The sequence below is a fragment of the Cynocephalus volans genome, chromosome 7 (genome assembly GCF_027409185.1).
Source record: "Cynocephalus volans isolate mCynVol1 chromosome 7, mCynVol1.pri, whole genome shotgun sequence".
In the NCBI taxonomy this organism is placed as follows: domain Eukaryota; kingdom Metazoa; phylum Chordata; class Mammalia; order Dermoptera; family Cynocephalidae; genus Cynocephalus; species Cynocephalus volans.
The window spans coordinates 73,926,250-73,947,555 of NC_084466.1; the positions used below are offsets into that span (position 1 = coordinate 73,926,250).

Below are 21,306 nucleotides of genomic sequence, written 5' to 3' on the forward strand. Positions count from 1 at the left end.
AACAGCACCTCCCCTAGCAAGTGATGGGCCCACTGGCTCGGTCAGCCACTTACCTACCTCAGAAAACTTCATCTTCATAAAACATTCCATCTACAGACCCTGTTTTGATTCTGTGACCCATGACCTCTTTGCCAGGTCCCCTTGCAAGCAGCCTCTCAGGCTTTTCCCCTGGGACCTCCCCTGTCATTACTCTGGCTAACTGAGCACTGACCACTCAGTGTTTCAAAAATTACCATCAAGTCCAGCAAACCCTGAAGAAAGGTGGAGCTCAGATGGTTAGAGAGCAGCCTTGTAACACCAAGGTCAAGGGGCTTGGTTCCATACCAGCCAGCAACCAAAAAACAAAAATCAAAAAAAAGTAAGACATAGTAGAAATAAACTACTCCCTGTCTAAAGTAAGTTCATATACTTTCTCAGACTAAAAAAGAGGTCTTTTGTGAAGTAAAAAACCATCTCGGAAAATGTCAGGACTTGTATGCTGGGCCTTGTCCTGGATCCATGATGCTAAGTGAGGTCACAGTCACGGTCTCTGAGGAGCACCTCCCATGCCTCAGGCACCCACCCCCAAGGTCCTGACACATGGTACAGAAGGCCCCACAGCAGCACAGGCAAGGGCACTCTCGGCCAGATAGTACACACTCCCATTTTGAAGTTTTAGTGATGCAATATGTCTAAATGTTTTAACCCTGGTGGCAAAAGCTTACTGGGGAAACAGAAACAACATAATACTTTCTTGGGCTCATCCCCTTTCTTGGGCTTTTGCTCCAGATAACAAGTTGACAAATGCTGTTCCCACAGTGCTGTCTCCCTTGGCTCATGGTCATGTATGAGTTCCTCAGAAAGGTCTGGACCTGTATGAAGCCACAGGCCAAAAAGCATCCGGAGGCAGACAGAGGTGGCACTCCTACACCCACAGCCCTGTCCTGACCAATTCCTTTGCTGGGATGTCTGGCAAGTAGTGGGTGCGGCTGCGTGGGAAGAAAGGTGTGGAAAGGTCAAGCATGGTGTATTCATATAAAACTATACAATTCTACTTGCTCAACACAGATAATCTCAAAATCAACGTGTATCACTGAAAGATCTGAGAGACAGTAAATACCATTAAATTTTAAAAACAAGCATTATTGTTTATAGACATAGTCTTATGACATATAAAAGCCATGCATGGATGGATCAACACCAAATCCGGGGGAGAAAGAGAATGGGTTAAAAGAAGGGACACACAGAAGGTTGCTATTTTCTCTTAAGCTGGGTAGGAGGTACACAGGTGGGTCTTCTATTTCTATTTCTAAATTTAAAAATATGTATGATTAATACATGCCAATTTAAAACATTAATACATTTAAAAGTAAATAAAGTATATCAGGGACACAAAAAAGTAATAAGAAAAAGGAAGTCAAAGGCAAGGACCTGTTCTTTGCAACCAGTGGGTGTGTGTTGGGGGTAGGAATGGGGTGTGTGCAAACCACTGACAGCAGAGAACATAAGGGCTCTGTGTTCAGACCTCTAAGTCACAGAGTGTGGCTTTGTAACCTAGAATCGGGCTAAATTTTGGATCTAGTTTTAGAAACAAAAACCTCTTTTGCAAAATAATTTGCAATGGAGGACTTATTTCTACAAGGTCCCTACTTGATAAAGCAAAACATTGTAAAACAAGAACATTACTAGTGAAACAAAGTGTTCTTGTGTCTGGGTCCAGTTAGAGACAGACTCACCCATCACAGGGAAGTAGTAGAGAATGAGAGGAAGCTTCCCTGGCCAAGTTGATCACATCTTGAAGGCTTTAAGGGGACAAACACAGCACTTCTGCCAAAATCTTAGCCAGAATTGGCCCTCTTCCACTGCCCTTTTGGGAGGGGACAATTTATCTGTGACATTGCCAAGTGCAAAAGAATAATTGGAAAGTTCAGCATATCCTAGTACACACAGTGAACAGAAACATACCCAGGCATAAATTAGAATGTGAGATTACAAGTTGCTGATTGCATAAGAACAGAGAATTCAGTATTAATACAGGACCTGTATCCCTTTTGTGAAACGTATGCAATAAATGTCAAAACACTTAGGGAAATGTTGATTTCTTCATTGGAACCAGAAATGGAGACACCTGGAGAATGTTTATCTGCAGGAGAAAAAAAAAAGGGGCAATGCTAAAACCCTTTAAGAACCTGTGGGTACTTTAAAATAAAAATTCTTCATAAAATATTTAAAATATGGTTGTATTTCCACATTTATAACTTCATTAAAGCTTGAAACAAACAGAAGTTGGAGTGAATTTCATCTACTCTGATTTTACCAAAACCTACCTGAGTCTAGCCTTTTCTGCCTAAGGGAATCTAGAAAACACATATTTATTCTTTTCTTGCCTCCCCAGAGCTAAATGGGTTGAGCCCTGGGGCAGGGGAGGCCCATCCCCCAGAGGCACACCCAGCGCAGAAGGTCAAGTGCTTCCAGGACCTACTGGCCCAGGGCTACGAATTTGGGGATTAACAAACAGTACAAACACAAAGTTCATATTCAATCCCCAAAAAGCGCCACTCACCCTCAAGGCCAAATCTACTCCTGTTTTTCCTTCCAGTGTTTAAAGTCAAAGCATTTGTTTTGTTTTGTTTTGTTTTCAATTTCCCCCCATTGTATCCTACATAAGTGTTGTTGAAAGGTGCCAATATGGATGTGTAGTGAAGTGAACTGTACAACCATGGATAATTCAAGCTACAGCAAAGTTTAGGATGGATATCTCCCAAGGGATGTATATATATGAAGGGTTTGTTTCATTATTCTGATGAAATTTGAAATTTATATGGTGAAATTTGCTTTTTCTACCTCCCAAAGCATCTTCTAAGACTTAAATATACGACTATCCTTAACGGGTGCCTAAATCAAAACTGAAAATAGACATAATGGCATCCCTTTACAAATGAGCATGACATCCCTGGAGTAGAATTAAATGTAAATCACCCCTAAGAGGTATTTGACCTCATTTTGGCCTCAACCCACTGTCCTACCGACTAGGGTTGTGGAGAGAAGCTAGAATAAGTAGTGATTGCTCGTATCCCTTCACCAATCTGTCTGAGATGACACCTCCTTCCTTTGCCAATCTATAGAGAGCTACTGGAGAGTAAAGAGACAGGAAGGAAAAAGCCTTAGGGTAGCCATTTACCAAACATGAAAATCCCTGGATGCCAAACAACATTAATCCTAATAGCCTGTCACATTTATAAAACCAATTTAGAAGAAGGCTTGAAATAGAGACGATGCTTATAATACTCTCAACTAAAGTTCCAGTTAAGTGTGTCAGCCATGCTAATTAGTAAATAAACCTAACACATGGTCATATGGAAAATTGTTTATTCTTTAAAAAATGTTAGACTATATTACAAGCTACTAAAGCCTAAGAAAACCTAAATACATTTACATTTTTTAAAATGTCATCTATATTGTAGTAACTTTAGTTGACCCGACCTTCAGAAACCTATGAAAATTAAGAGCAATTCTGCTGGCCTGGAGGCTAAGTTCTGGAAGGACTTCAGTTCTGAAACTTATTGTAGCGGAAGAACTGCAGGTGGTTCCATGAGGGACACATGCAGGTACCTGAAATGAGACCCAAAGCAAGGCGGGTCAGCACAAACCAAGGACTTCAGTTTTGTGAAATCTCAGGCCACAGAAAACCTTCTAGTAGTTTTAACAGAATGGAAGAAAGCTGGCAGACTATGACTGTGTAGTACACTGTCAAATTATAAATCTAGGCCTCTTCAAATTGATTTTCTTGATTTAATATGTAACTTCCCAACCTAGCACCAGATAGATAATTTGTTCTGTTTCTAATTCTGACATTACTATAATCCATTAAGCTTTAAATAGAGAACCATGGTAAGGAAATGTCAGTAAACTTACTTGGAAGCCTTATACTTCTCCCTAATTGCTTGCTGAGGTCGATGGGGTATATTGAGGCATGCTTTATGAAGCTCACTCAGACAAGGCACAATTTCACTTAATGAATAGCCTGTAAATGCAGCAAGGGTTTCTGGCTAATCAAAACAAAAGAAAAAAATTGCTTCATTTAACTTTATAAGATATTAGAAATCTGAAGATAACTGATTATGAAATGAAGGGAAATAATCCCTTAGAAGGACCCACATTGCTCTCAAAAGAAACCGTAACCTCCTTCAGAAACTTTAGATATAAAACATGAGAAACAACAGTCAGAGTTCTAAATTTGCTCTTGTTATAAATTTATAATGTTCAATTTGGAGTTGGATCACTTTCCCTGTTCCCTCATGAGCAGGAGTTTAACTGGTCCTTAAAGAACTCTGCTTGCCTGATCATCCTATTTGTATAGAATATAAAAGATTCTTAGTCAAAATGCAGCATGAGAAATAAGTGTTCCAGAAAATAAAGATAGACACTCCACTTCTTTTGTCACAGCAGTGAGCCTTCAGAACCGACCCCAGGGGTCCGTTCCTGATCTTGCCACCTTTCCGGGAAAGAGGCAACACTGACTGCACTGTTCTCTTCAAAGCCTGGTGCAATCTTCTAGCCATCCTAATTGGACCCAGGTTTTCTTACACACAGGGAAAGAGTCAGCAACTTTTGCACGAAGTGGTCAATGATTGAACCTCAAGGGCACTGAGGTTTCTGGGTCTGTTTCTGCTGAATGATCATGCCATTGACTTCTTGCCATCTCTGCTTCCCACAGAGCAAAACCATAGAGTCAAAGCCATGAAGGCTGACCTGCAAGACTCAGCAGCAGTTTGCAGCCTGCTGTCAAGATAACCAGTTCCAATAACTCCCAGGTCACAGGTTCGGATCCCCACACAAGTAAGCCGCAAATATATATATATATATATATATATATATATATATATATATATATATATATATATATATATATATATATCCAGTTTCTTATTAAACTACCCTGCCCTTACAAGAGGCCCTTGAATTTCATCTAGAAAGAAGTTGGAATCTTACCCAGAAGTGCCTATTCACAGTATAGTTTGCCAGGCAATAAGCTGCTGCAGCTATCAGTGAAGGAAGATATTTCAAGAATGGGTCAGCTTCAAGTAGACTCAGTTCTGCTACATACTAAGCACAAGAGAGAAAAATCTCATTGGAATTACAAATTTGACTGAGGCCAAATTTGACTAAGGTTACAAGTAAACCTAGAAATGTCAAGGGAAAAAATTGTGTCTTATCTTTGTTCAACTAGCATCTAGGGTTGAACAAAGAAATAGATACTCAAAATTATTCACTGCGTTAATAATTGCTATGCCTGGCCAAAAACAGAATGATTTATATTGTAATAAAATTTCAATATATAAGTATTTGGCCTGCCCACATAGTATATGTCATAAGTTACTTTTCTTGTCTTAAGCTAGTAGTTCAGGTTTACATTGATCCGGTAAAGTAGCATTGCTCCAACAGCTGGAATGGAAACAGAGCCTTCAGCCAAAAGGCAAAAACATGACCATATTAAAGCTATTAATTTATCAGGCAAATGCATGCAGCTCAGAGGCTAGAACAGTACCAATGGGAACATAGATTAGAAGAAACATACTGGGAAATTTATGTAGACGTTCTTATTACTCTCTGCATAGCATATAAGTACCAGATATCCTAGAACATAATGGTTACCAAGTTGATCAAATCAATATTTTAATGCCTTCAACTAAAGCTCTATAATTCCAAATGACCAAATAATGCTTCATTACTCAATATGTTAGGATGAGATTACAACCAAATTAAACTACATTTACTTTGTTCCCATTCTGTAAATCTAAGATGTGTTGCTTGCACGTGGGGTATATCCAACAAGAGAACAGTTTCCAAGCTTAAATTTTTCTAATAGTTGGTGATTAACCATCCGTGCCTGCCAAATGTAGTCAATAGTAATGTCTTGTAACCAGATGTCATGTTCTTAAAATTAGCATTCTTCCACTGCTAAAAAGTTTTTCTGGGCCCGTGACAAAAAAACTAAAAAGAAATGAAGAACTGAAGGATGACTGGGAAAAGCTGCTTTTTACCCTCCTTGGCACCAGAAGTTTCTGGAAGCCATGTGGCATGCATACCTTGGCCAGGTTCTCAGTTCTGACACATACTCCTTGCCGCCTTAAGTACTGAAGGAGAAACTGGTTGGTGGTGGGTACTGTCAGATTAAAAGCTAGGACTTTCAGGAGCAGGTGTTCCATTCTCAACAGTTGTTGTTTCGTGTACGTATCATCAGTTATGTAGACAAATTCGTCTACCTCAGGTGGATATATTTCTTCATATTTCCTGGGAAAGGTAAAGAGTTTTTAGAAATAAAGCTTGGAACCTATGGCTTTACTTTCTGTGCTACCACAAGCCAAGCCTCTCAGCATGGCCCTTGCAAACTTCTTTACTTTCTACCCAGATATCCACTTAAATACGACTGGGCTATGAAGATACTAGGAGCTTGTTTCCAGACCAAGAACATGAGTATTACAAGGATATGCTGTACTTCCTGATAGGAATAGTAACCAAAACAATCTCTAACTGAGAATTTTAGGTTTTGGCCTCTGATACACTGAAAGACTCTGAATGACAGACACTACAGGCAAATTCCTATTAATTCTATAGGTCTCCCATCATTTTGTGGAAAAGAACAGTATGATGAACACAATGACAGAAAAAAAATTCCATAGGCCTTTGGGTTTTAAAAAGATCATATTTAACCTTCTCTTAAATTAGCAAGTGATGCTATATAGCCAAAAGAAAGATGATATAGTATCACTATCATCAATTCTTTCCTTCTGCTTTTGTTTCTACTTTCTTTAGGAGAATTTTGACCATTTTTTACACTGTAATAACTAGAATGTTTCAGACCAGAAGAACAGAAAGGAAACTACCACTCAGCAACATGTCATTTAAAGGCAGCTCGGCCACAAACCAGCTTTCTTTTGCCACACAATTAAGTATTGTTATGAATGACTGATAGTAACAGGAACCAGCTAGAATAGTTTATTCATTGTAACCAGGTAAACTGTATTATTATGGGGCATGTGCTACATCATGAAGACAGTTTTTATATAACCAAAATCACTTTAATAGGACTTTTACTTGTGTTAGAATACAGCCAAAAGACTAAACAGCAAAGTAGTTAAATTAGATCTTGAATTTGAGCTGATGGCTGCGTTAGTCATGATACTGGATTTGTTGCTATAAATCTCTGAATTGAAGAGTGAACATGTGGGTAAAATTCATTTTCTCAGTAAATCCTGTAAAGGTGACGATCTTTTATCAAAAGAGGCATGAACAGTTCTAATTATCAAGTACTGCATTGCTTCAATAAATGGGGTAAAAATCAAGTGTTTTGACAGGTGGTAGTTGAACATTATTCAAGCTGAAAGAACACTTACGAAGCCAGAAGAATAGCTGCTGTTCCTACAAGCTGCAATTTCCCTCTCAGAACAGACATGCAGGAAAGAAACCTGTCCAGGAAGTTGACAGCCAGGTACAGAGTCTCCGCTCGAAGTTTGTACTCCTCACCAACCTCCACCAGCCAGTCCACCAGAATCGTACGCATGCTTTCTGTGATATCCAGTTGTTTCTTCATGTAGTGTGCTTTGGGTCTGTATCTTCTCTGTTTGGGCAAAGAGTTTTGATATTTAAACAGTTGCAGTATCAGAAAGATACAGTTGCTATTTTAAAAAATCTCATAAGCAAAGGTTAGAATACTATTTCAGAGTCAAAAAATCTTTATCATAAGAAAGAAAGTGTGAAATTCTGATTCTGTGGTGTAATTAGTTAAGAAATAACAAGGTAGGAGAAAAGTAGTGGTATGGGTCATTCCTAAGAGTGGACTACTTAATATACAAATCCTTTGAATCATGTAGAAATAGGTCAAGTAATTGTTACTTACCATCCTACTATTATTTTTCATGGATATTATGTTTAGATGTCATAAGAGCACCATTCACTAGTGGTTATGGCCAAGAGTTTATAACTTATGTTAATATTAAGAGCTTGGGATCCTGGAGATTGAAGTAGAAGTTGGGAAAACTCACTTCAGATTCTCTAAGGTACTGATGAATTTCTTCAGCATATTCAGTCACGTTTATCACATCTGTGCCAAAATCTGATGCATCTTCAGATTGGGAATGGAGAGATGAATCTACCAGCATAGGGGAAACTGCAGGGGTTCGACATTGTCAGATAAATCATTTAATTAAAAAACTCATCCCATCCTCTAACTCTCCACAGGCAGTTACAAAAATAATCTTATTTCCCATTTCTCTCTTGCTAGTCACTCACTAGTGAACACTGCAGATGGGTGTGAACACAGCACTATCAGCCGTAGGTGAGTCAGATTACCTGTGCTGAAATCCAGCAGGAAGTGAAGGTCTGACTTGATTGTGCTGGTGTCTACTTCATATACATCCTCAAATGCCATCCCCTCTCTGCCCAAGGAGATGTCTCCGTCTCCCTGCTCAGGCTCATCCATGTAGATATCAAACACTTGCTTGGCTGGCTCATGGACCCTGCAGTCCGAGACAACTGTCTTTCCAGCTGGAGGGAAGATATTTTCTGATCCAGAAAAACACTTGATTGTGGTGATCCCCTAGAAAGGGGGTAAATTTTCATTAGAGACCACACCAAAGACCAGACAGACAATGTGAACTCATGTGACTCAAACCAGCAGCCTGGGAAGGTAAGATTGAATACCAAATTGAAATACTTATGCCAGCAATTTGACTCCAGAAAATAAAGCTTCAAAAGTATGGCTTTTCCCTTATCTTTGTCTATATTTGATATATGGGAAAAGAGCTATCTGAAATTTGTCTTCCTCATATATGTGACAAAGGTAACCCAAGATTATATGAAAAATTAAAGCTATACTTCTCCTCCAAAATGAAATAGGGACCATATGTGGGAGAAAATTGTAAATTGGCTTTTATGTTTATAGTATCACAGATTTTATAGGTACTCAGCACAGCTCTTGACACATAGTTACTAAGTTCTTACAGTCCCCCCCTCCTTAAATAGTTAACTTTTAGTCAGCTGGCCCAGTTATTTAGAAACATAATGATTTTGGAAACCCATACTACCAAATTCTCTTACAAACCATAGAATCTTTGTGTATGACATAATGCAATCACTCTTGGGGAAATCCCTCAATCACTTCTCCCTTTTCTTCATTCTTAAAACATTAACACTGGGAACAACTGTGATGCCACCACAGTGAATAAGTCTAACATATCAAACATTGTCACAACTGAAGATGAGCCATGACAGATGGCATTAAGTTCAGCTGAATCAGGGCAGGTAGGCAAGAGCTTTATGAACCTCGGTTATATTTACGCAAATTCTAGGTCTATCTATTTCATTGACATTTTATTCTGATTAATCTTGATCTTTTTACTGTTGGAGGCTACTTCCAAGTTAGTATGTGGTTCCATAATTTTCCCTGCCATTTTAGCAAGTTAAATATGTGGCTTATGCCCTGTAGGAAAAAAATTCTTTATGGTAGTACTGGGGTGGGGCTGGGGGGGAAGCACAGGGACTATAAAAGGTCAGAATCACAAATTACAAAACCAGATGAGCACACAAGTTACTACCAAGTCTGACTTTTGCTACATAGATATAGATATATGTACAAGGGTTGAGACATATATTCATTAAACAAATATTTACTGAGCACCTACTATGTGCCAGACACTGTTCTAGGTGTCCAGAATTTAGCAGTAATCAAAACATTTAAAAAGGACTGTCCTCTGGGCTGGCCGGTTAGCTCACTTGGGAGAGCATGGTTCTGATAACACCAAGGTCAAGGGTTCAGATCCCCATACCAGCCAGCGGCCAAAAAATAAAGAAAAATTTTTTTAAAAATAGAAAGGACTAAAGGGAAGACAAACAAGAAGACACAGTATGTCAAATGGGATAGAGTTGGGCAAAGATATAAACAAGGTAAGAAAATAAGTCATACAGACAGAGGGAAGAGCATTCTGGGCAGGGGGAACAGCATGGATAAAGGCCCTAATGTTGAAGGGTGTCTTAGAGACACATCCAGGGGCAGGCAGAACACAGAAAGAGTAATATAGGACATGAGGTCAGAAAGCAAGAGAGGCCAGATTATGCAGGCCTTAACATAAGCTACTTAAGGATTGGCTTTTATTCAGAGATGGAAGCCATTGAAAGATTCTGGGCAGAAGAGTTATATGATCTGATTTTTGGTTTCATTTTGGTTTGTATTTTGGCAGCTGGCTCGTATGGGGATCTGAACCCTTGACCTTGGTGTTATATAACACTGCGCTCTAACTAATGAATTATGTTTTTAAAAGATCATTTGGGCTGTGTATAGGTATAGAGAGCAAGATTAGAGTAAGATGACTGGGTATAAAACCAATTCCAGGTGAGACACAACAGAGGTTTAAATAAGAGTAGTTAACAGTAAAGGATGTGAAGTGAAGAGATTCTAGACATTTTAAAATTCTAGTTTAATTTTAAAATGTAGAGCCAATGTTTTTTTCTTGGTATATTAGATGGGGTGGGAGAAAAAGAAGATTCAAGAATAAAAAAGGTTTGGGGACTTAATATCAAGAAGAATGGAAACTCCATTTACTGAGATGAGAAAGACTGAGAAGAGTAGGTTGGGCATGGGGAAGAGGGCTGGCATTTGGTTTTGTATAATTTTGAGGTGGATCCAAGTGGAGATGTCAAGTAGTCTGGGGAAGATGTGAGCCTGAAATACAGAGGTCCAGGCTGGAGGTAAAAATATGAGTCATCCACAGATAGATGGTATTTAATGCTAGGAGATGGGAAGAGATCACTAAGGAAGTGAGTACAAGATTCAGACCAAAGAGGAAGTCAGTCAGAGCTTGAAGATTTAGGAAGAACCAGGATATTAAAGAGTGGCTAATAAGCTAGGTAGAAAACCTGGAGAGAGTGGTATTCTCCAAGCTGAGTGAGAAGAAATTATCTCAAGGAATAAAGAATGATCATTATGTTACGTGCTGCTGACCAATCAAGGAAGGAAGGACTAAGAATTGGGTCAAAAGAGAGCAAGAGAAGAACTAGAGACAGAAAATATTTATTCATCAAATACTTCCGTGCTTCCCTGGCCAAGCTCAGGTACTGTTTTAATCACCGAGGATACAACAGTGAACCCTGATGGAGCTTAATGCCAGTGGGATAAACAAAATCTCAGGAAATGTTGCTGTAAATGCAATGGTAGCTGCAAAGAGCTGTGTTGAAAGATTTTTAAGAAGAAAAAAAAATACAATATATTTGTATGCTTATGGGTTTGACCTAGCGGAAAAAAAGAAAACCGATGCCTGAAACCATGGGTAGTACCAAACCCCCTATATACTATGTTTTTTCCTATACATACATACCTATGACAAAGCTTAATTTGTAAGATTAGCAATACTAACAATAAAATAAAACAATTATAACAATATATTATAATAAAAGTTATGCGAATGTGGTCTCTCTCTCTTTTTCTCTCCTTCACAGTTGGGATCCTGAGAGCAGTACACTTAACTAAGCACTTACACACTGTGGCCGTAACTTTTGCAGTTTGAGGTTCAACAGAAAAAGTAGCACAAAGTTTGTACTTACTTCACAATTTCATGGAGAGAAGATTTGTCCTTATCGTAGATCTTTGCAAACCTCAGCATATGATTTCTTTTCTTTCATTAAGTCAAGAACTTTCCCATTTTCACCTAAAGGAAGCACTTTCTGGCTTCTCTTTGGCATATCCAAATTGCCAGCGTCACTACTCTTGCACTTTGGGGCCATTATGAAAATAAGGGTGAAATAAGGGTGAGCAGAATACCACCATGGTTGATCTGATCACCGAGATGGCTACTAAGTGACTAATGAGTGGGGGAGTGTCTACTGCATGGATATGCTGGACAAAGGGATGATTCATGTCCCAGACAGGACAGAGCAGGATGACATGAGATTTCATCACACCACTCAGAACGACGTGCAATTTAAAACTTAAGAATTGTTTATTTCTGGAATTTTCCATTTAATATTTTCCAACTCCAGTTTAATCCGGGTAACTGAAACTACAGAAAATAAAATGGGGTATTGGGAAGATGTCTGCTTTCAAAACACCTTTTTTGGAGTAAGTCTAGCCAGATCCAACCCTGATTCTAACACTATCCCCAATGAGCATAGCAAAGGTTATCCAGGATTGCTTCAGGCACAGCCTATCAGTCTGAACACCACTCTGACCCAGAGGAACCCCAGTTCTGTAGTTGATCTGGGGAGCATTTGCATTTCCTTTTAGCCCAGAACTTAAATCGCTTTACATCTAGACCTATTTTCTTGATATTGGAAAGAAAATTAGTCACTATTTCTAGCTGGAAAAGGGACCAGTCAAGGGGATCTTAAAGAACCAATTTCTCTATAGTCCAGAGTCCAAGGCTGTAACACTAAGGGAAATTTGTAGGTATAACTGCAAGTAAAAAGCACCACGACAGGGAGCCACTCTTCACAAGCATCTTTCCCAGGAGTCGTTACCTGGCCACGGGTCCTCCTGTACTGCCCATTCTCGTTTAACACACCCAGCACTGTTCTTTGTGGAGGATCCTGGCCAAGCTGGGCTCTGGTGATGACCGGACAAGCATCCTGACCTCGGACCAGTGGAGCCAGGACGACTCCGCTCTCGGAGCTGCTGCAATGCATTGCTTCAGACTCCACAAATTGCCGCTATCGGGGAAAGAGAAACACACAAGCCGGTTAGTCAATCCCTTCCACCCGGGGCTCTGAGGATGCAGCGAACCTCTAGGAGAGAGAGCACCAGGCCCTGAGATCAGCACCAATGGCCGGTCTTTCCAGCAATCATTAGGGCTGAAAGGGCTTGAGCGACGGCTCAAGCAATCAAAGCTGCTCTGAACCAAAACGTGACCTGAATGTCTCGGGTCTTTCTTCCTACACCTGGTTGAGGGCCGGAAGTAGACAGACATCCTGTCAAACCTCCATGCCGGGATACTAAGCATCACGTTAATCTGGAGTCTAAACCCACGAGCACGAGTCCTTCCTTGCTAGGATGCTCATCTCTCCTAACCCCAAACGAACGATCCAGGACACACTGCTGCGAGAAAGTATGCTCTCTTCCCAAGTGACAAGCAAGGTGCTGCCCCGCGGCTCTACTCCCACCAGACGGAAGGCCCCCAGACCTGCTTGGACCCCACAGCGGGCCCCGCTCTTGTCGGCGTTATGTCTTTATGTAAGTCTGGAGCCGTGGGCAAGTGCACAGGAGGACTGGGGCTGCGGGGGCGCCGGCGGGGGCGGGGCGGGCTGGGAGGGGACCCAGGTGTTACTAGATTCCAGCGAGCCCGGGCTACCGGCGGCGGCGGCGCCCCGCACTAATTACTCTGAGCCCTCCCGCGTCTGTTGAATCAGCCAATCAGCGGCGCGCCCGGGCCCCGCGGGGGCCGCTTCCATGCCAACCGCCGTGGGCCTGCGCGCCCCACCGCATCGCCATGGCGACCTCCCCACCTGACCTGCTCCAGCTAGACTCGCCGCGACCCCTGGGGGTTCAGGCCCGGAGGGGGCCAACGGGCGGCCGCGCCCGCTCCTTCTGCGCCGCCCTGCCCGGGCGTGCCGGGGCGGCGGCCGCCGTCGGCACACGCGGCCCTCGTTGGCCGGCGCCAGGGCCTGGGAGGGAGGAAGGCGGCCCAGCCCGCGATCGCCGGGCTGAAGAAGGGACTGTTTCGGTGAACCCGTTCCTCCAACAGCCGCTAACGTCTCCTGCGCGGCCCGCTCCTGAGAACCTTGGCTCGGGAGAGCGACGCGGGGCCCTGCCCACGCCGGCCCGAGGGCGCGGCTCGCTCCCTGCCCGCAGCTCACACACCTACCCTTCCTCCCAGGCAGCGGCCGAGGAGCGGCGCGGTGGCCTCGGGGTGGAGCGGGGCCTCCTAATCCACGGTGACGGCGGGCCTTCGGTCATGTCGGATCTCCGCACGCCAGAAGCCCAGTGCATTTGGCCCAGCGAGGCGAGAGAGGAGATTTGGGGTTTAGGGTCCCACGGGGTGCTCGAGGTCCACACGAGAGGTCTTCCCCGACGGGTTGCTGCTGCCACCCCGTGAAGCTGTCCGAGAACGCCAAGATTGTGGCCCAGGAAGAGGAAGGAACGCAGGCGGCCAAAATGGGGCTTGGGGCATTGCCGGGGACAGTGGCGAGGCCCCCACCTGGGGGATGGGTGGGCGGCCTGGCTACGGAGGGAGGGAAAGTCCCTGGATCCAGGGTCACGGCCAAGGAGAGAGGAAAGAGGTCTTATATGTGGCGGGGAGGAGGAGGTCTTTGACCCCCTGGAGTCCTGGCACCTGCAGATTATCGCATACCCCTATTCTACTGCCTCCTGTTGACCTACAAAAGAAACAGACCAAATACATAATAGCAAGGATTTATTGAGCCAACATAATGATTCCAACCAGGGAGGTACAGAGATCGGATAACTCTGAAAAATACGTTCCAAAGAGGGCCCACAGAGCTTAACATTTTATAATCACAAGAAGGGGAAGGATCAAAAGGAAGAAAGACAGCCCCACCTGATTACTTCATAGGTTTTCTATTGGTTATACATGATACACATGTGGGATTGTTACTAGGTTGTAACCTACATGCGGGGATCGAGAGTATGGGTGATAAGAAGTATTCTGGGTTATTTTATGGCTTTCTGGCACCATTATGACTGCTTCTAAGTAAAATGGTCTTATGATGATAACATTTTCCAGGACAGGTGGGCATGACTCCTTACTTATCCCTGATCTCCCAAGGCCCTATAATTTAGCAGACCTAACAAGAGCAGATTCTTTTGGTTATAGCCCCTCTCTTTTCAACAGCTGCAGCCTAATTTCACCTTAATACATAGAAAATATTATTATCATTACATGTTAACACCACCTTTTTTTCTCTCTCCATCGACTTTGCTAAACTTGGCTAGACAAGGGAAATGATTATGTAACTTATGATTGTTTTCTTCTTATGCTGCCCTAGAATTCCAAATTAAATCATTATGATTATCTGGTCAGAAAAATTATAGAGTCAAGTGAACTGATATCAATATATGTGTGTAATGTACATATAAATTTGGATACTTGTATAACTTGTGCAATATTGACAGTTTTCTTGGCTTTTAAAAATATCTTTGCTATTGTTTCAACAAGTAGTGCTTTATGGCATAAAAATAAATTCAACTGATGAATAGGTGCACAATCTTTATTTAAAAAATCTATACTAAAAATTTGGCCTTAGAATTAAAACAACAGAAGCAGAGAGAATAGAAAGGACTTTCTCAAAAATTATGCAGTTTTAGCGAGATGCATAATTATAATTTTGATTTTATAGCAAAATCAAGATTCAAACTCAAAGTTAAATAGATTTAAATTTTTTCCATGTTTTACATAAGCTATGTATTTGATAATACAATAAATTATATTGAGAAGTAAATACATTCAATCGTAAATTCAACTTTAATATCTAAAATACCTGACATAAATACTACTACAACATCCTTTTTAACTTAAAAAAAATTAGTTGGTCAGCACTTCCTACCTTATATTGAGTGCTCAGCAAGCTTTGACTCTAGGATTAATTTCCAAAATGAGGATGAGAGCTGAATTCTTTACTAGGGATTTTAAAAACCAAAAAGTCCTACTAAAATCAACTCCTCCCCCCTTCCAAATTACAATTCAGACAATTTTTTTTTTTTTTGCCAGCAATTACCTGGCATTTCAAAAGCCGCTATTACTTCTGTTACCTTTGCTCTTGTAGCTAGTGATTAACTTCCTGTTCAAACACTTCGGTTTTCATTAATTTGTGTGAAATCAAGTTGATTTTCAGGACAGAACTGAAAAAGAGATGAAAAAAGTAGAAGAGTCCATTTTAAGGACAGGTCCATTTAGGGACGGACATATTTTGCCTGCTCATGGGCATGCCTCTCATTTTCATGTATACACTTAAGAATTTAGCTATATGGTAAGGTGAGAGACAGATGTTGGGGGGACAAAGGAGCCAATGCAATTTGTGACATTTTGGCCCATAGCTCCAAGAAAGATGACCACAGAATCAAGCAAGTTCAGCTTAAAAAGCAGCCAAAATTTTCCAGCCTTAGGAAGCATATTTCACCAGGTTGTACAGAGTGAATCCTTTAGTACACAATGGGTGAAGTAAGGTTTCATTAAAACTTGTAGTCACCTTCCCTGAGTGTGAATACATACATGAGATTAGCCAAAGTCTACTGTTCATTCATTCACTTTACAAATATCTTTTTTGAGCAACTGTCTTAGGCCAAGAGATAGCTGGGTATGGGTACAACAATGAAAAATGATCCCTGCCCTCAAAGGATATGTTGTTCCAGGCAAGGGGAGTTAACAGAAAGTTACAGTACAGCCCAATTAGTGTTTATTTCACTATGGGGGATAGAGATGTATAAACAGGGAGCAGTCAGAGCTTAGAGAAGAGGAACAATGCAGTTTGCTGTGGAGATCTAAAAGCAGTATCTAGATCTGATCATTAAGATGATTAGAGTGAAAAAAATAACAGACAGGGAAGGAGGCAAAGTCCACACATGTCCTAGAAAAGGGGCACCTGAAGAACAAGAATTGTCAGCAGTGTTTATCCAGCACCTTCTAAAGGAGAGCAGTAAATTGTGATGTCCAAAAATACCCATCAAGACTGTCTCTCCTGGCTCTGGTAGAAGCTCCATGAGCAACTATCTCAAGACGAAGTCAACCTTCCAGGAACTTGGTGAAAGGAAGATGGTTCTGATGACTTTAGTTACCATGAATCGGTCCCTCATAATGTGTTCAACTAGAGATGCACTAGTAAAATCAAATTCCAGTGACTGCAGAGTTGATAAACCAGGAGACAGACCCGATTTCTCCTAGCCATTCCACTACCACAGTCAGAACAGGCCCTGGCTGGAAGAAAGGGGAAATAGCAAAAAAAAAATCTTCTTGACCAAGCAGGATGGGCTGTATTCCTAGGAGCGGCAATAAAATTAAGTTAATATAGGAGTAAAATTGATTAAACATCTACTTCCTTAGTCTAAAACTCGATTCAAAGGTCAGGATGTTTGTTCCTTAGGCTAAGACCTGATTTGAAGGTCAGGATGTTTGTTCCTTAAACGAATGCCTTATAGTTTAAGATAGTATCTGTCATGCCAATCTGGAGTTGTTTCTGCAGACCACCTGCAACTACAAGTCTGCTTTGAAGTGAGTACACCCTGGACTCTAAGGTGCCATGGAAAATATCAGTCAAGGTTCCAGGAAGAGATGTGCTGACTTTACTCTGAACCAGTCAGCTTTCTGAAAGACTCCCAAAGTGGGTAGTCAGTCAGTTCAGGGAGACCCTCCCAAGGAACAGCGAGACCACGAGGACGGATGCAAACAGCAAGAGGTTTATTGATCACACGGGTACCCGGGCGACTCAGTCTTTTGGAAGACTGGCGCGCCGAGTGGAATTTCTGGGCTCATTTTATAGCAAAAAGCGCGGGTACAGAAGCGAGAAGCAAGGTAATTGGTTAGTTTAAATCAAGCCAGGGGTGAACTTCGGTCAAGTGGGAGTCCTTGAAACAGCTGAGGGGCACTCTTGAAACTTTAACTGACTTGTAACTATCCGCCCTTGGCTCCGGGCTGGGGCCCAGGTGCATAACTGCAGATATCTCAGACCTGCCCTCTTGGCTGTACTTTCCCTATACCCTTGTAAAAAGCACTTCCTTCATTCCCCCATTTCTCTTGTGGATCGCTCTAATCTTAGAGCGGAATTAAAAGTTATCTTCGCCATTTAAGGTTTGGTATTTTTGCCTAAGGACCAGAATCTTAACTGCACTTACCCTATCATTGATGAGTTTGAGTCAGGAGGCCTGACTCTTTTAGAGGCCGGTGCATCAATTTCTGGAATATCCCAAGCCTCGAGACCCGCCGCCAGGGCACATATATCAGGGGTAAGGGAGGGCCACCAAGTCCAAAGGGGGTGGACTTCTGTCTTGAACCAGACAACCTTTCCAGTTTGGGACAGTACCTGCCAGGTGAGGGTGTTGGGCTGGTTAGGGTTATTACTTGGTAGGCTTGCTCCGCCGCCGCCGAATGCGCAACTTAAGAGGATTATCAGTCCTCTCCAGCTCCCAGGATTCATCTGGTACGGAGGGTGGCGCAGGCTTGAGGTGAGAAGCATGTACCCAGGCTGCAATGCCGTCTACTTTTACCGCTGTTGGTGTGGTCAGTAGCACCAGGTACGGGCCTTTCCACCGAGGCTCAAGGCTGCCGGTCCGATGGCGCCTAACAAGCACTTGGTCTCCGACCTGGAACGGATGAGGGATGGCCACGGCACCTGGCTCGTATACCTCCTTGATCTGGTCCCAGATCTGGGTTTTTACAACTTCTAAAGCCTTTAAATGAGTGAATAAGACAGGAAAGAAATTATCATCAGGACCCAACGTCTCTCCAAACCCAAGTATAGGGGGCGGTCCCCCATAGAGAATTTCATAGGGAGTTAGACCAAACCGGCCAGGGGTGTTCCTGGCTCTGAGCAGCGCTAAAGGAAGGAGAGCCACCCAGTCTTTTCCACCGGTCTCTAAGGCCAATTTAGTTAAGGTCTCTTTGATGGTTCTATTCATTCTCTCTACTTGACCTGAGCTCTGGGGCCTATACGCACAATGTAATTTCCAATTTATCCCCAGTTGTGTGGCTAGTCCCTGACTTACCTGAGCAACAAAGGCTGGGCCATTGTCTGACCCGAGTACCTTAGGGATCCCGAAGCGGGGTAGGATTTCTTCTAATATCTTTTTGCAGACGGTCAGGGCCGTTTCAGTCTTAGTAGGAAAGGCTTCTACCCATCCAGAGAAAGTATCTATAAATACCAGCAGATACCTGTTCCTATACCGACCAGGCTTCATCTCTGTGAAGTCTACTTCCCAGAACACGCCGGGTCGATCTCCCCGTTGTCTCCTCCCGGTCTCTCGGTAGGTTGCGACCGCATTAGTCATGGCACAAGCTTGACACTGACTGGCGACTTCGCGAACTGCAGACGAGAGGTTTGGGATGAGGAGGCTGGTGCGGTTTATCAATTGGAGAAGTTTTTGCTGGTCCCAAGTGTGTCAGCCGGTGTAGCCGTTGAATGAATTCTTTTCCCTGGTCAGGGGTGAGTTCTCCTAGCTTGGCCTTTGTCTGGGCGGGTTCGATTGGCTCTTGAGGTTTGGTAGTTTCTGCCAGCACTCTGGTCGACAGGGCGGCTTGTTTTGCAGCCTCATCGGCCCTCCGGTTTCCGGTGGCTACAGGGTCGCTTCCCTTCTGGTGGCCGGGGCAGTGGATAATAGCGACCTGCTGTCTGTGTAGATGTTGATGTTTTTTCCTTCAGCCAGGCGCAACGCCTGGGTCGAAGCCACCAGTTCGGCCCTTTGAGCTGACGTACCTTCCGGCAAGCTGCTCGCCCACACCGTCCGCTGGCCATCTACGATGGCGGCCCCTGCCCGCCGTCTACCTTCCGCCATAAAACTACTACCGTCCGTATACCAAGTTGGCACCCCAGGCAATGGCTGGTCTTTTAGGTCCCGGCGAGTCCCAGTTTCTTCGGCGAGGATCTCGGAACACCTGTGCACTGGGGTGACTTCCGGTTCGGCTGGTAGTAGGGTAGCTGGGTTTAGGATGGCAGGGGGAGCGAACGTTACCTTTTCATTTAGTAGTAGGCTCTGGTAATGAGTCATTCTAGCGTTGGTCTACTACCACTGGTGGGACTTGATTGGCTAGCCCCATGCCTGCCCTTTCTGCCCATACAGTGGGAAAAAGCTGGAGCCAGGACGGGTCGATAGAGGAGGGAACTGGCTTTTCATGTAGCCGGTATTCTTCTTCTAGGTTTAGGACCAGGCACATGGTATGGCTGCGGTCTTCCCATGTTACCTGTGGGCCTTTAGCAGAAAACTGGATCTGGGCTTTTAGTTTGGTTAGGAGGTCCCTGCCCAACAGAGGAGCGGGGCACTCGGGTATGACCAGAAAGGAGTGGGTTACTTGTTTATATCCGACCCTTAAAAGTCTCTGAGTGGTCCAGGGGTAGACTTTGCTGCCGGTCGCTCCTACTACGACTGTCCGCCTGGACCCTACCTTCCCCATGGGTTGGGTCAGCACCGAATGTTCAGCCCCGGTATCGACCAGAAACTCGATGGGGGTCCCCTCCACAGTCAGTGTTACCCTAGGTTCGGGGAGGGGGTCCGAACCCCGACTCCCCTAGTCATCTAGGGATAGAACCTTGGCTTCTCTGATGTTCTTTTTCCGGGGACATTCTCTTGCCCAGTGACCCTTCTCTTTACAGTACGCGCATTGGTCTTTGTCTAGAGGGGGTCTTCCATCCCTAGGTGTTTTCTTTGCCCGGTTGCTCAGGTTCCCTGTCTGCCTATCTCTAGACCCTCTTTCACCTACCACTGCGGCCAAAATCCTAGTCAAGTTTTTTTCTTGGCGCCTATCGCGCCGTCTCTCTCTCTCTTCTGTCTCTCTTTTTTCTCTTTCTTGTTTTTCCTCTTCTGTCTCTCTCTTGTGGTACACCTTTTCTGCCTCTCTCACTAAATCTTGTAAGGAATAATCTTGGAGCCCCTCTAGCCTCTGCAACTTTTTCTTGATATCTGGGGCTGCCTGTCCGATGAAGGCCATTGCAACCGCAGCCTGCTGCCCCTCAGAAGAGGGTTCAAACGGAGTGTACCTTCTATAGGCCTCCATTAGGCGTTCTAAGAAAACCGAAGGGGGTTCTGCCGGTCCCTGCAAGACCTCTCTTACCTTGGCCAAATTGGTGGGGCGCCGGGCTGCCCCTTTGAGACCTGCCACTAGAGTCCGGCGGTAGACCAGGAGACGCTCCCTACCTGCGGCTGTGTTGTAATCCCACTGGGGCCGATTAAGGGGAAAAGCCTCATTAATGAGGTTCTCGAGCTGGGTAGGGGCCCCGTTGTCCCCGAGAACGTTCTTGCGAGCCTCCAGGAGGATCCTTTCTCGCTCCTCAGTGGTGAATAGAATCTGTAGGAGCTGTTGGCAATCGTCCCAAGTGGGCTGATGAGAAAACATAAGAGACTCAAGGAGTCCCGTGAGTCCTGCTGGATTTTCAGAAAAAGAAGGATGGTTAGATTTCCAATTATAAAGATCTGCTGAGGAAAAAGGCCAATATTGTAGAGGAACTAGGCCGTTGGGCTCGGCTGGGGGTCCTATGGCTCGGAGGGGTAAAATCACAGTGGAGTCAGGACCTGAGTCGTCTGCCGGACTGCGGGCACGGCGACTCCTGGTCCTAGCGGCTGGTCCCTCAGGATCGGAACTATCGGGCGCCTGGCCCGGCACCGGTCCGATCGCCTGAGGG

General features: G+C 43.7%; 1 protein-coding gene across 1 annotated transcript; it reads right to left on the reverse strand.

Annotated features, from left to right (window-relative positions):
• Positions 1–3,539: 3,539 nt before the first annotated feature.
• CCNA1 (cyclin A1) lies at positions 3,540–12,672 on the reverse strand. Its single transcript, XM_063103403.1, has 8 exons — positions 12,490–12,672; positions 8,332–8,578; positions 8,025–8,149; positions 7,377–7,600; positions 6,069–6,273; positions 4,972–5,085; positions 3,895–4,028; positions 3,540–3,591 (listed from the first exon to the last, which is right to left on the reverse strand). Exons 1-8 carry the CDS (start codon positions 12,652–12,654, stop codon positions 3,540–3,542), a joined length of 1,266 nt encoding a protein of 421 aa, XP_062959473.1. The 5' UTR covers positions 12,655–12,672.
• Between the last annotated feature and the right edge of the window lie 8,634 nt (positions 12,673–21,306).